At 37.9% G+C, this 15,621-nt stretch overlaps 1 protein-coding gene across 1 annotated transcript; it reads left to right on the forward strand.

The window, feature by feature from the left end:
• The first annotated feature begins 940 nt into the window (after positions 1 to 940).
• ipp (intracisternal A particle-promoted polypeptide) lies at positions 941 to 14,554 on the forward strand. The gene is made up of 10 exons (XM_051699532.1): positions 941 to 1,028; positions 3,045 to 3,424; positions 5,929 to 6,140; positions 6,460 to 6,679; positions 9,651 to 9,806; positions 9,913 to 10,080; positions 11,333 to 11,470; positions 12,667 to 12,789; positions 13,211 to 13,431; positions 13,566 to 14,554. Exons 2-10 carry the CDS (start codon positions 3,088 to 3,090, stop codon positions 13,788 to 13,790), a joined length of 1,800 nt encoding a protein of 599 aa, XP_051555492.1. The 5' UTR covers positions 941 to 1,028; positions 3,045 to 3,087; the 3' UTR covers positions 13,791 to 14,554.
• The last annotated feature ends 1,067 nt before the right edge of the window (positions 14,555 to 15,621 follow it).

The raw sequence follows: 15,621 nt of genomic DNA on the forward strand, positions 1-15,621 counted from the left end.
CAAGTAAAGTTCAAATATTGCAAACCTGTACTTAAGTACAGTAACGAAGTATTTGTACTTGGTTACTATACACCTCTGGTATCAAGCAGTCAAAGATCCATGTTTAATGCATGAATATATTCATAAATAATTCAAAATAGTCCAGATGGGTCCCCTTAGGTGTTATGTTAGGAATAGTTAGTCACACAAGGCATGCTCTCTTTATCTGCGTGCCAGTGGGTGCAATGATGCATGTTGTGGGGTGTGTAAAAACAAATGAGCAATGTTTCATGATGTCACGTGCAGACAGATATCAAAACGGGACGTTTCAGCAGGGTGGCAACTATAAATGCTCTTTTTAGACTGGGGAGGAAGTTTTGAGTTATGAAATTTACAGTATTGCCAGTATTTTTCATTTATCTTTACAATACATTTTATTGTATTTATTCATCGTTCAAAACCATTCAAATATTCATTTAAAATGGAAGTGAGATGGATGAAAGATCGAGAAAAAATATCTCTTTTAAAGATTGAATATAATCTGATTGATGCATGCTATATCAGTGCATGTCACTTCATTGAGTGCCCCAGCTCGCACGTGACAGATTATTCAAACATATTAATACAAACATATAGGAAGATTAGAGGCAACATTTAATACAACTATTTAATCACATTTTTAAATAATCGTTTATTTTTTAATTATTTTTTTATTCATTTACTAATTATTGTTATTATTGCATTAACATATTTCAATTTAATGATTTTGATTTTATTCATATAATTCTTTATTGAAATTAATCTTTCATATCATCAGATCATAATTTGATTTACCACCTAATTAATCATCAATTGGCGAAAATGTAACATTTTGCACATTGACTAAATATTTAGTTTTACAGTTAACGTACAATACAGTTTTCAGGTATCGACTGATTTGGTCTGACAGGCAGAGATGACGATTAAGGAAAACTCGATGCCAGTGCGGAAGTGTGCCCTTTCTCTGATCATCTGGATAAATTAAATGGAGAAAATAATCACATAGAAATGTAAGTGTATTTCTGTTGAGCAGAGAAACATTGTGCTACACTCTTCACTATTTTTCTTGATGCACTTGAGTTTTTGATTTTCGTATGTGTTGCAGTTTGAGCTGCAACACATATTCAAAAATATTCAAATGTCCCTAATCTGTTTTTACAAAATCACCTGAAACAACGATGTTGATACAGTATAAAGTAATCTTTCTTTTATACTGTCTTCATTGTTTTCATGTGGACGATGTAGTTTAGTGGTTAAAGACGAGAGAAAGGTTTTAACCCTTTGAGGGGTTATCACCTTATCCTTGACAGTCCTAAAGGGACTAAAACCACAAATTAAGAATTGGCTCCCTTTTAATTATTGAATACTTGAATTCTCAATGTTGAATTGTAATGACAGGACGAGGAATTTACTGCATTACAATTCAAGGAAACACAGTCTCACAACAGAGGAATTTCATTAGTCCAACACAAGTTTTGTGACAAAATTAGACCAATTATGCATTTTATCCCTAGATATGGTGAATATACAGCGCTGGAAAATATTAAGAGACCACTGGAAAATTATCAGTTTCTCTGGATTTACTATTTATTGGTATGTGTTTGAGTAAAATGAACAGTTTTGTTTTATTCTATAAAGTAGTGGTTGACCGATATATCGGCAATAATTCGGCCGATATTCTGACTTTTTTTTATTAGTGATACAGTTTCCCCCTTTTGCCGATTTTTCTTTTTTCTTGAGGGCGCCGAGAATTGCCTGCTTGCATGTGAAGTGACTGAGACATATAAACAACCAGTCACGGTTCGTTTTGTTGTTACATGCCATTGTTTTACTAAAATAATAGAGCGGTGTGCAACACAGTCTCATTTAAATGGTCCGCATATCAGAGCCACGGCAGACACGTTTGAGCTCATAATGTTAAAGTGCTCACCTGTTTCATTGTCCCTCATAATGAGGAGAGACCTCAACAGTTCACTGTAATTTTTAGATTTTCTCCCCAAATTGGAATGCCCAATTCCCAGTGCGCTCTAAGTCCTCGTGGTGCCGTATTGACTCGCCTTAATCTGGGTGGCGGAGGACGAATCTCAGTTGCCTCCGCTTCTGACACTGTCAACCCGCGCATCTTATCATGTGGCTTGTTGTTACTGCGGAGACAGCGCGTGTGGAGGCTTCACGCCACCCACCGTGGCATCCATGCACAACTATAGAAAAATTTCTATAGTTGGCATTTAAACCCCAAAATGAAAATTCTCTCATCATTTACTCACCCTCATGCCATCTAAGATGTTTATGGCTTTCTTTCTTCTGCTGAACGCAAACAAAGATTTTTAGAAATCTCAGCTCTGTAGGTCCATACAATGCAAGTGAATGATGACCAGACCTTTCAAGCTCCAAAAAGGAGATAATACAAAAGTAAAGTCAGCATAAACACAATCCATCAGACTCTAGTGGTTTAATAAATATCTTCTGAAGTGATCCAGTTGGTTTTGAGTGAGAACAGACCAAAATATATCTCCTTTTCTCTTCACTTCTTGACAGCATTCTCCTTGGCGATCATGATTTCAAGCTCGATTACACTTCCTATAGTGCCATCTAGCGCTCTGCGCATGCGTCAAGCACTAGGAAGTGTAACTGAGCTGGAAATCATGATCATGCCTAGAGGCTGCAATGGCAAGATGTACAGTGAAAAGGGAGTTACATTTTAGTCTGTTCTCACCCAAACCCAAGTGGATCCCTTCGGAAGACATTGACGATACGAGTTTGAGACGACATAATGGTGAGTAAATGATGAGAGAATTTTCATTTTTGGGTGAACTATCGCTTTAATATCATCTAATGTTTCTGAAAATACTCCATATGTTGTGTGTATGAAAACATGTTCATGGGTAATTTTGATCCATGCTAAAAAAATGACATATATTATAATAAACTTCCCTCGCAAAAGGCAGACAAAATTTCTTTGAATTACATTCAATTTTAATTCACCCTTAAATTTTATGTATTTATGCCTCTGTGTGTGCTATTAGGTAAAAGAGCTTTGTCCATCTGTGCTGTCCAGCTGGAATCATCATGTCCTCGGCTGGTCCATCACAGTCATCCCCTCGACATCCTGCGGCAGGGGATGAAGCCGGTGCGACGAGTGATCGTGGGAGTTACTCCTCAGACAGACACGCTGGTCTGCTGCTGGCACAGATGAACAAGATGCGTCTTTGCTCAGACTTCTGTGACGTTAGGCTGCTGGTGGGCGGGCGAGTGTTTGGCGTCCACAGGCTGGTGCTGGCTGCCAGCGGCCCTTATTTCTCTGCTCTGTTCTCTGGAGCAATGAGCGAAGCCCACGAGGAAGAGGTTCGGATCACTGGAGTGGAAGCTGATGTGTTTGAGATGATCCTGGAGTTTATTTACACTGGTATGCTGATGTTATAGTAAATAAAATCAACCACATTTCAGAAATTTCCCCAGCTGAAATTTTTTTATTTTGTTAAAGGGGTCATAACATTTTGTATAGTTTTATTATCTTCCCTGAGATCCACTGATAATGTTAGCAAAGTTTTTTTGCAATAAAACATTCATAATTTAGTAATATATTACAATTTTCCACTCTGTCTCTGGCCCTCAGTCTGAAACACTTGGTTTTGGCCTAAACGCGTCCTTTAAACTTCAACGTAAATTCCCACTGTTCTGATTGGCTAACAGAGGGTAGCCCCTCAAATTCAGCCATTTATAAACTTAATCTGAAGAGAATGAACAAGCTCCAAAGCATTATATAAAAAAAAAAATCAGGGTTTACACATAATGCACATCCAACACATTGCATCTGAATATATTAAATTGTTCATCTCAAGCACAACTGTTAACACTCACACCCTGTCTGCAATGGACAGAAGAGTAGCGTCTTGTCAAAAGCAATAGAACCCATTATAACCAATGATGCTGTCTACCATGGAAGTGTCTGTTGCAGCGCGTCGCGTTGCACCGACAGTAAACAGATGTCCCGTTCCATTTTGCACTGCACGCACAGGCGCTACTATTGCCAACAACACAAATAAATGGTTTCGAAAGTTTGTGTCGACGGTGCCAGGTGTTTACTTATGTTTTTTAATCAGCTCCAAGTGTTTTTAACGATCCCATCCTTCAACAACAGTTCCTTTGCAAAGCTTGAATCGTATTATGACTGGTTCACAGACAGTCCACATTGATATTAGCCGAAAAAGCATGCAATCCACGCTGAAGACACATCCAGTTTCCAGAATCAACCTGCACTGAAATGCACATTGCCAGAAACGCATCTAAATGGCCAAAAATGTCCATCCAGCGCATGTTTTCATATACCAACAATTAAAAATAGCGCAGATGGGCGAAAGAACGCATCTATGTTGCGTTTGTGCTCAAAAAGGCAGCAGCTGAATGACAGAGAATCGCTTCTCCTCTTCAGAGTTGTAACTTGACACAGCATCTTTTAAAAGCGGCCTGAGATATGAATCAAGCTGTCAAAGACATCTGTCTGTGCATGCTTAAATACAAAAATAATTTAAAATAGTCCAGATGGGTCCCCTTTGGTGTTAGGAATAGTTAGGCCACAGTAGGCCTTGTTTGACCTTCTCTCTATGTTTATGAACTGAAGCCCCAGTAGGCGGAGCCAAGGGTGCATTGATGTGAAGTAGGTGTTAATGTTTTAGAGCTGTAGAGGCGGTCTTGAATTAATGACGTAGGGTTGTCGTGGAAGTAGAGAACGAGGCATTTTTGCAGCTTGGTTTCAATAAATGCTTTCATTGCACTGGGGCTTAAGTTTTGAGTTCTGAAATTTTCAGTATGTTTTTATAGTAAAAAGACTTCTTATATGTCAAAATATCAAGGAAAATTTGATTACTCATGACATGACCCCTTTAATACTTTTACTGGTGAACGATAAACATAAATGATGGTGAAAGCCAAAATATTAAATGGATCAATTTTTACTGAGTATTCCATTTTTTGGTAAAGGGGGGTCAAAATGATCATTTTTGCCTATGATTTTGGAGCAAAACTACAAATAAAAATAAAAACTTTAGAAAGGTGGCAGCATCATTATTTTAGTTTTACACAGAGATTGGTAGATCTATTACTAAAATCAGTTGATATCAACACCCCTTGTTGCATTATATGCCAATGGCTTTGGTCCAGAAATGGGGGAAAAACACTTTTTTGCATTGTTTTTCCAAAGTGTGAGTGCCTATAACTCATAAATATATCTTAATATCCCTTTAGATTATTGTTCAGAACAAACATGACTTTTTATATGTTCATATTTATGGCCCTATATGGTTCAATCCCAGAGAAATGAGGCTCTCAATATGGCTCCATGCATACATTTTTACCATTTTCAATAATCGAAAACCAAATGTGGTTCACATGGTATGAAGCTAGCATTTCTCGTCCAACAAAACAAAGTACCAGTAATTTTGAAACTATATATTTATTCACATAAAAACATCAATGTAAAAAAATACACTTTTATAAAGAAACATGTGGCTCTTCAGTTCAATAACCAAGTGTTAAACTTTGGTACGTGATCTGTTCTGCACCATTGGTGCTACAGACATGAATGATGGTGGTTGTAGATCTGGGCTGATAACCCAAAAGTTGGTTTCGAACCCATATACTTCACTGTGATCCAAGAACCAGCACCATTGTATCCTTAAGAAAGACACATAACCTCAGGTTACTCCAGTGGAAAAGTCCCTGCAATAATTGTACTGTTAGTCACTTTGGATAAAAAACAATTCTGCTTAATCAAGAATAGTGTGATCCAATGTAAATATTCCACCATTGTGTTCATCCTCTGTTGTCAGTTATCTTTTCTCAGTGTATGAATGCAAATTGTCAGTGTTACAGTAAGTTAACACGGTTCTTCTCATCTTTTGACTGCGACAGGCTGTATTGATGTGACAGTGGACACTGTGCAGGAGCTGATGGTGGCCGCAGACATGCTGCAGTTGAGTGAGGTGGTGGAGATATGTGGTGAATTCCTCCGAGCTCACATGGACCCCTCAAACTGTGTGGGGATCTTTCAGTTCCTGGAGCAGATCGCCTGTATGGACATCCTGCAGTTCACTGAAGACTACATCCATGCTCACTTTTTAGAGGTGACTGCTGTTTCCAGTCTTAAATATCACAATAATTAAGTATAATTACCGGTAAGTCCCTTTTGGATTCTTTATACTGTAATTCACAGGTCTGTGCATATCTGTGAGTTCAAACCTGGGATACTATGAAGGAGCTGAAATTTCTGCTTTTCACTCACTTTGAATAGTATATTGTATAGGACAGTTTTAGTCAGTGTAATAAAATGCAAATATAAAGTTTGTCACTGTTGAACGTCTTGGAGTTGGATGTCTTGAAAAGTGCCTGAACACCTTCAGGTCTTTACCTTGCAGTTCAATCATATTTGTTTGCACGTGTCAGGTTTGCTCATCAGAGGAGTACTCAGGCTTATCTAAAGATCAGCTGGTGAAGCTGCTCCGCAGTGAGGAGCTCAGGATCGAGGATGAGTATCAGGTGTTCACTGCTGCCATGGACTGGCTGCATCATGACGTGTCTCACAGGAAGAAGCATGTGGTGGAGGTCCTGGAGCCTGTGCGCTTCCCCCTGCTGTCACCACAGAGACTTTTTAAGTATATAGAGGGTGAGTGAATATTACTGTGGTTTAGCCATAGAGAAGACTAGTGCACTCCATTTCATTCCTCGAATTCTCCCGTCTTTAACCCTCCTGGGCTGTTTGGCCATTTTGTACCTTTTTCTTTTTTTTTTTTTTTTTTTGGCAGATGCTATTTACACCCAGGTTAAATAGTGGCAGATATTATTTGCACCTCAACCCTGGTGCAAACAATGGTAGAAACTATTTGCACCCAAAAATAAAGACAAACATACAGTATATGGGCATCACTACACCAACCCCTACCCCTAAACCTAACCTTAACCTTCCCTTAGAAAAAATAGCCTTGGTTTTAATACAGTAACCATAGTTTCACCATGGTATTTTGTAGTAAAATTAAAGTAACCACAAAATTAACCATGGTTACTATATTACCACCAAATTACTGTAGGAGCACAATGGTTAATTGCATTAAAACTATGGTTTCTGCCAAAAACATGGTTACTACAATGTTACTATAGTAATCCAGTGATGCAAACTTCACACAAGCGACGTTGAGCCGCGGTAGGGAACGATTGCGATCGACAGACCCCACCTCCAGATTAAACCCTTCCCTGAACTCCCAGACATTCACCGTGACTAAATCACTGCGATGAAATCAACCTGTATATTAATATTTATTTGTGGAAACAGGAAATCAGATGGTAAAAAAAAATATTTTATATGTCTTCTGTTTGTAACACCATGGTCAGGTTTGACTGTAAATATAATGTGACTGACACTTCAGAACGATAAAAAAAGTGAAACTTTGACAAATAATAGTTAAGATAAATGTCTAAATATATATCCAAATGAATAACTTGTAATAATCTATGGTAAATCTAAAATTAGATAATCTAAATTTAAGTTACAACAGACAGTCAGACCACAGTCTTTATTGGTTATTATTTTTATGACATGATTTTCAAGTCATGTAATTGTTCTTTTTTACCACCAGATGTCAGCAATCTACCATCAATACATGTCACATTTTCATATTTTCTTCATGTTTCAATTTATAGATGTAAGTGATTTTAACATAAATTTCCGGTCAAAAATGACCGTGAACAGCAAAGGTGTCGACCTTTATTAAAAAGCCCAGGAGGGTTCAAATTCATTACATTCAGCATTATGTTTGTTTCTAATCAGTGTCGGATCCTGGTTTGTTATATTTGGATAAAGCAGCACTCACAGCACTCGTTCTCACGGGGCAGTGTCTCTCTCTGTCACAGACATGCGCTTCACCTCACTCTGCTTTAGGTTCCAGTTAAATCACAAATTAATATGCATACTAAATATGTCCCTGTTTCTGATATGCATACACTGATATGCAGTAGCAATTTTGCTTGGTTTATTAATGTTGTATACACAGACAGGTTTTGAACCTGAAACCACCTTTTAGATCTATTCGGCTATATTTATCCATGTATGTGTATTTTATAATTGGTTGACCTGTTTTTTTTTTCTCTAGCAAATACAGTAGGCTGCAAAAGTCTGATGTCCACTATTTGCACTCTTCTATAGCCTTGTTTAGTACAAAAATCAAAATCATGACAAATTATATTATCAGCATAACACATGCAAGCTTGAGTGCATGCTGTCATTAAAGCAAAAAGAGGACATATCAAATTCAAGGAAAATTCCCAAGTTCATGTAAAAATTTCAACCTGTTACTCATTGTCATGCTGATAATATCATTTGAAATAATCTGTTTTGGTATTAAATTATGAAAGTGTGAAAAATACAAGCATTTTCACTAGAAGACCTTTTGCACATTAGCACTGTATTTGCTTGACAAAAAAAGTTTATATTTTATATATAATATGTATTATTATTAAATCTAGGGCTGTCCATCTATAAAAAAAAGGTTATCAATTTTAATATATTAATTAATTGTAATTGATCGTATGTATAAATATTTACCTAGTATATAATGATTAAATAATTATAAATAATGTATTTAAATAATTATAAAAAAATATATTATTCATATAATAATTCAGACAATTAAAAAGCATTACATTATTGTTGCAGACAATACAAAAAGTTGCTTTAGAATGCAATATATTGTTTATTTCCATTTTACTGAATACATGCCTATCATTGGCCTACAGTCCACAGCAATCCATTTTGCAAAAGAATTCTTCAAATTGTAGATTTCTTATAAGGGCTTTTCTAAGGATGCGTCAATGTACAGATGTGTCAGATGGATGCTTTTGGTTGCATTGCGTCATAAACAGTGTTTTTAGGATGCTGTGTCAAGTTAAACGTAGTTTGAAACTTAGAAAAACACGTCTCGAGATCCCTGACAAGAAAATATCCTATTCATATTTAACATATTTAACCCCAAATCAATAAAAAAATATTAAATTATATTTGACATAAATTAAGCCCATATTTAGGGCATTATTTTCAGGACACTTAAACAAAATTTTCCACACAGTTGTCATTACTGTAACGCATCCGGATGTTTTACTATTCCCATTGTTTTCAATGGGAATTTTCATCACCGTAACAGTAAAAAAATGCTTTTGTGCAAGGATTTTCTTAATTATAATCAGCAAAAATGAAAGGCAGTACTAAGGGAGAACTATTATGATTTTTTATGTTACATTACAATAATGATTTACAATTTAAATAATATATAATTCTCCTCACAATGAGCATCTTTTTTTCGCATTGCAGTAGCTAGAATTGGGAGCTAAGATGAGCGCAACTGTCATGAAAATGTCACAATGGAAAAAATCTTAATGGTCCAAAAAACAAGCTTAATTTCTATAGTGAAATATAATTTCTTATTTGTTTTTCTTGATTTTGGAGTGAAATTGGACATTTTCTTGACAAGTTTCGATTTAACGACGTCATTGAATGTGACTCATCCAATCAGGATTTAGTGATTTTTTTTTTTAGTATACATGTAGGTTTTATTACCCAGAGGTGACGTGAACACTTTCCCTGACAGGTATTTCTGACTTCAGTTTGCGAGTTGCATTGCAAACCCTGTTGAGAGAGTACACAGAGGTCAACAAGTCCCCGAAAGAGAGCAAACCACTCAGTCCTCTGCAGACCGCCAAAACCCGACCCAGGAGAAAAGCCCGCAAGTACCTCTATGCCATTGGTACTTCAACTTCTGTCTGCAGTCATATCAGATAAGATGTTATAATCATCTGTTGTTCCAATTCAACATCTCTCTCCTTCATATTAAATGGACTTGTATCTTGTAGGTGGTTACACTCGTTTGCAGGGGGGTCGCTGGAGTGACAGTCGGGCATTGAGCTGTGTCGAGCGCTTTGATTCTTTCAGTCAGTATTGGACTACGGTGTCATCTCTACATCAGGCCCGCAGTGGTCTTGGGGTGTCAGTACTGGAGGGCATGATCTATGTAGTGGGGGGTTGGTATATATTTTCTGTGCATTTTCTTTCATGTTTTTGTTATTGTCACTTGTTCTTATTAATCGTGGTGCCAAAAAACAAAAAAAAACAGTTCTTGACACTGTTGTTGTCAGTCCCTCTCATCATATTGTATGTTTATGCATGTAATATATACACTGATCAGCCACAACATTAAAACCACTGACAGGTGAAGTGAATAACATTTATTATCTCATTACAATGGCACCTGTCAAGGGGTGGGATATATTAGGCAGCAAGTGAACAATCAGTTCTTGAATTTCAAGTGTTGGAAGCAGGAAAAATGGGCAAGCGTAAGGATCTGAGCGACTTTGACAAGGACCAAATTGTAATGGCTAGACGACTGGGGTCAGAGCATCTCCAAAACAGCAGGTGTTGTGGGGTGTTCCCGGAATGCAGTGGTTAGTACCTACCAAAAGTGGTCCAAGGGAGGACAACTGGCGACAGGGTCATGGGCACCCAAGGCTCATTGATGCGCGTGGGGAGCGAAGGCTAGCCTGTCTGGTCTGATCCCACAGAAGAGCTACTGTAACACAAATTGCTGAAAAACTTAATGCTGGCCATGATAGAAAGGTGTCAGAACACACAGTGCATCGCAGCTTGCTGCGTAGCCGCAGACCAGTCAGAGTGCCCATGCTGACCCCTGTCCACTGCAGGAAGCACCTACAATGGGCATGTGAGCGTCAGAACTGGACCATGGAGCAATGGAAGAAGGTGGCCTGGTCTGATGAATCACGTTTTCTTTTAGATCATGTGGATGGCTGGGTGCATGTCCGTCGTTTACCTGGGGAAGAGATGGCAGCTGGATGCACTATGGGAAGAAGGCAGGCCGGCGGAGGCAGTGTTATGCTCCGGGCAATGTTCTGCTGGGAAACCTTGGGTCCTGGCATTCATGTGGATGTTACTTTGACACGTACCACCTACATAAAGATTGTTGCAGACCACATACACCCCTTCATGGCAACGGTATTTCCTTATGGCAGTGGCCTCTCTCAGCAGGATAATGCGCCCTGCCACTCCTGTTTTATTGTAAATCTTGACATCTGCAGTCTCGTTGGTGCATTAATGAGAGAAGCTCATTCACACTTCCTTGAACTTGATGACTGTACATGCACTCTTCACCCTTCTATTAACTTGACAAATCAACAAATTTTCAGATCTGGTCCTTAGGTGTATATTTATTGAATTTTTTGTAAGACGATGATAAACAGCCAGCCATCTTTTGTTGCAAAGGAGAGAAAGACTCCATGATCTTTGACTGTACGGAGCGCTATGATCCAGTGACTAAGCAGTGGGCGGCAGTGGCATCTCTGAACTATCCACGCTGTGGTGTAGGAGTCTGTTCCTGTCATGGAGCTCTTTACGCACTTGGTAAGCAAATTCAGATGCTGTCTGGCAGGACAACTTCATTAGCATGTTGACACAACTTTCAGGGTGCTGCACCATTCATGGTTTTGTCCAACAGTAACTTTATTGAATTATAATTATGTTGGCTCTATCAAAAATCCATCCATCCATCCGTCCATCTGTCCGTTCATCCATTCATCCATCCATGCATTCATCCGTGCATCCATCCATCCACCCATGCATTCATCTATCCATCCATGCATTCATGTGTCAATACATGCATCCATCCATTCATACATTCATGCGTTCATCCACACATCCACCCATGCATCCATCCATCCATGCATTCATGTGTCCATCCATCCATCCAACCCTGCATTTATGCGTCCACCCATGCATCCATCCGTCCATCCATGCATCCATCCATCCATCCATCCATCCATGCATTCATTCATATGTCCACCTATGCATTCATGCATCCATCCATCCATCTGTCCATCCATCCATCCACCCATGCATTCATGCATGCATCCATCCATCCATTCATGCATTAATGTGTCCACCTATGCAGTCATCCATCCATGCATCCATTCATGCATCCATCCATCTATCCATTCACCCATGCATTCATGCTTCCTCACATCCATCCATCCAACCGTGCATTCATGTATCCACCCATGCATTCATCAATCCACTATCCATCCATTCATGCATGCATCCATCCATCCATCCATTTATGCATTCGTGCATTCATCCATATACACCCATGTGTTCATCCATCCATCCATCCATCCGTCCACCCATGCATTCATGTGTCCATCCATGTATTCATGTGTCCACCTATGCATTCATCCGTCCATCCTTGCATTCATGTGTCCATTCATGCGTCCACCCATCCTTCCATCCATCTACCCGTGCATTTATGCATCCACGCATCCATATATCCACCCATGCATTCATGCATCCACCCATGAATTTATCAGTCCTCCCATCCATCCACGCATCCGTCCATCCATGTATTCATGCGTCCATTCATGCATCCGTCCATCCATGTATTCATGCATCCATCCATGCATCCGTCCATCCATTCATGCATCCATCCATCCATCCATCTATCCATCTATCCATCCACCCATGCATTCATCCATTCGTCCGCTCATCAACCCATCCAGTCTTGACAAACTTTACCTGTCTAGTGTTAAATGTGTGTATTGTTTCAGGTGGCTGGATTGGCTCAGAAATCGGGAAGACCATGGAGCGATATGACCCAGCAGAAAATAAATGGGAGGTTATTGGGAGTATGGCTGTGCCTCGATATTACTTTGGCTGCTGTGAGCTCCAAGGTGTGTCCTCCTAAATAACTGAACACTGAAGGCTGGTTACACATACTAAACACTCACTGTCAATAAATTACTTTTCAAAGTTTGGTATGTTGTCCCTGTACATCAATAATGGCCACTTTATTTCTTAAACCTATTAAATTTAAAAGTCTGAGATTAAATCATGTCGAAATTCACACAGATGAATTTATAGATGAGAAAGAGTTCATATGAACTGTATCGCAAAGGAATTTTGCCAGCGCCTTGCTAAATCCTTTAGAAATTCAAGCTAATGTCATTGTAGTATGTACCAACACTGGCGTACTGTCTTACTGTGTACTAAAATGTATACACTTTCCAAATAACTAGTGAAGTTCATACTTTCAGTGTGTTGTAGAAATCAGAAAATTGGGATCCAGCCCTTCTGTTCTGTGTGTTGTTTCAGGCTTCATCTATGTCATTGGTGGCATCAGTGATGAAGGCACGGAGCTGCGCACAGCTGAAGTGTATGACCCCATCTCTCGGCGCTGGAGCGCGCTGCCTATCATGGTGACCCGGCGGGCGTATGTGGGTGTAGCTAGTCTCAATAACTGCATCTACGCTGTAGGAGGCTGGAATGAGGCCCTGGGCTCACTGGACACTGTGGAAAAGTACTGCCTGGAGGAGGTGAGGATGCTGGGTGTATTTAGTCTTTAAAATGTAACCTCTTAGAATCTTCAAGTTCTATTTCTTGTCTTTGATGCAAATCCTGTGATAATGTTGCTTTTATATTAATGCCATATATGTTTCTGTGTTTTCAGGAGAAGTGGGTGGAGGTGGCATCAATGGCGGTCCCGCGTGCTGGCGTAACAGTTGCAGCTGTTAATGGTCTTTTGTATGCGGTGGGTGGTCGGACCTCTAGCCGAGACTTTTCAGCACCAGTCACTGTGGACTCAGTCGAAATCTATGACCCTCACCTGGACACATGGACTGAAATCGGTAACATGATCACCAGCCGTTGTGATGGTGGTGTGGCTGTGCTTTGATTGGCCACATCTCACTGTTGACATTCACCAACTGATGTTTTCACTCTCACCCAGCACTTACTCAACTCAGCTGTAATGAATGATTATACAATGTCTAATTTGTCAGAATTTTTAACTTATTGAAGACAGACACCTGGTGTAATCCATCTGATGTGTAAAACTGTGAAGTTGTGGAGACACAAGGTAAAAGTATTGAGAGTAGAGTTTGGGTAGAAAGAAGTATCGTATATCATTTTTTTTAACACAACCTGTACGTTATTTGTCTCTTACCACATGCAATTAAAATGTTTGTGTAACAGCACATTGTGCTGTAGTTTTAGACAACAATTATTTGCCATTAAGTTGACTGTAATTCTGATTGTGGATTATTGTAATGGTTACATTTTGCTCAACTGTCAAGAAAACAGGTATAAGAATTGACATTTGAAAAAATAAATAATCTGCTTCAAAATGTCAGTCATTTCACCTATTGAGTCAAAATTCCTTTATGTATCGTTGTTTATGTGATATTGTTTGTGGTCTCATTATCATCTCTTCTTGTTGGTGAACTATTTTGCATAGTTTGAAAGCCCAAAGGACTGAGTTTCTGTTTCATATTTGCCTTTCAAAATATGTTTTATTTGTTACATTTCGCACTTTTTTGTATTGTTACTTATTTCCCACAGTCTCACCACCTAGAATTTGTAAAAACCTGCCTGATGGTTGTAAAATATTTTTCAATAATAAATTAAAATACTAGGATTTGTTTTACCAAAGTTTTGCCACTCCAATAAGACTCTGATGTTTGACTCAACAGCAAACACACACAGATTCAGGATTTAACAGCAGAATGTGCATTTTGAGTGCCTGGTGTATTCTGGAAATTTGATTTCACAGAAATAGAGCTAATATTAGACCAAAATGAAGACTTCATTTGTTGGGGTCATAAATTAAAATGCACAAAATGCAGTATTTAGGAAATGTAAAGTTTAAAGTAATATGTACATATTTTTCTTATATTTATTTCAATACAACTCATTGTTAAAGATTCACTTGGCTATCTTGTACAAGTACAATGACATTCTGAAACATTGTGGTGTGAAGGTGTAGCAATATCTAGGATGTATAAGCATATTAAGATATTTAGTATACAAGTATATACTACTAAATCCCATTGACTTGTGATGCTAATTGGAACAGCAGAGAACGATCAGTATACTCTCTCTCAACTGATTGCAAACATTTTTGAGTTTTTATTCCTCAATTTTCATATTGGGGACCTGACCGTTACCCCACAACAAGTCTTATAAATTAAAACATACTATATATAAAATAGTAAATAATACATTGAATATAAAATATATATAGTGTCTAAAAACTTTTGCTTATATATATATATATATATATATATATATATACACACACACACACACACAGTAAACAAGCAGGTTTAGTATCAGCACATTTCCTATTAAATATAAAAATATTTAAAAACTAGTATATATAAAAATATAATATATAGATTTAAATTATACATTTTCTATTATAAGAATATCTAAAATATATATTATACATTTACATTTTCAATTATTACATTTAATTTATTAGTATGTATGTATATATTATATATACATATACACACACAAGTAGTATAAAATATATTTTGTTAATTTAGTCTTTTAAATCAGCTTTGAATTTTCTGATTTTTCTGGTCATAACTCTGGCAAAATATATTGTACTTAATGGTTATGAACAAACCATGTAACAAAAGTACTTTGTGTCATTCATCAACAGCCAATTTCAATTACACAATATGAATTTGAATTGAGAAATAATAACATCAACACATCAA

This window comes from Myxocyprinus asiaticus, chromosome 6 (genome assembly GCF_019703515.2).
Source record: "Myxocyprinus asiaticus isolate MX2 ecotype Aquarium Trade chromosome 6, UBuf_Myxa_2, whole genome shotgun sequence".
Classification (NCBI taxonomy): Eukaryota; Metazoa; Chordata; class Actinopteri; order Cypriniformes; family Catostomidae; genus Myxocyprinus; species Myxocyprinus asiaticus.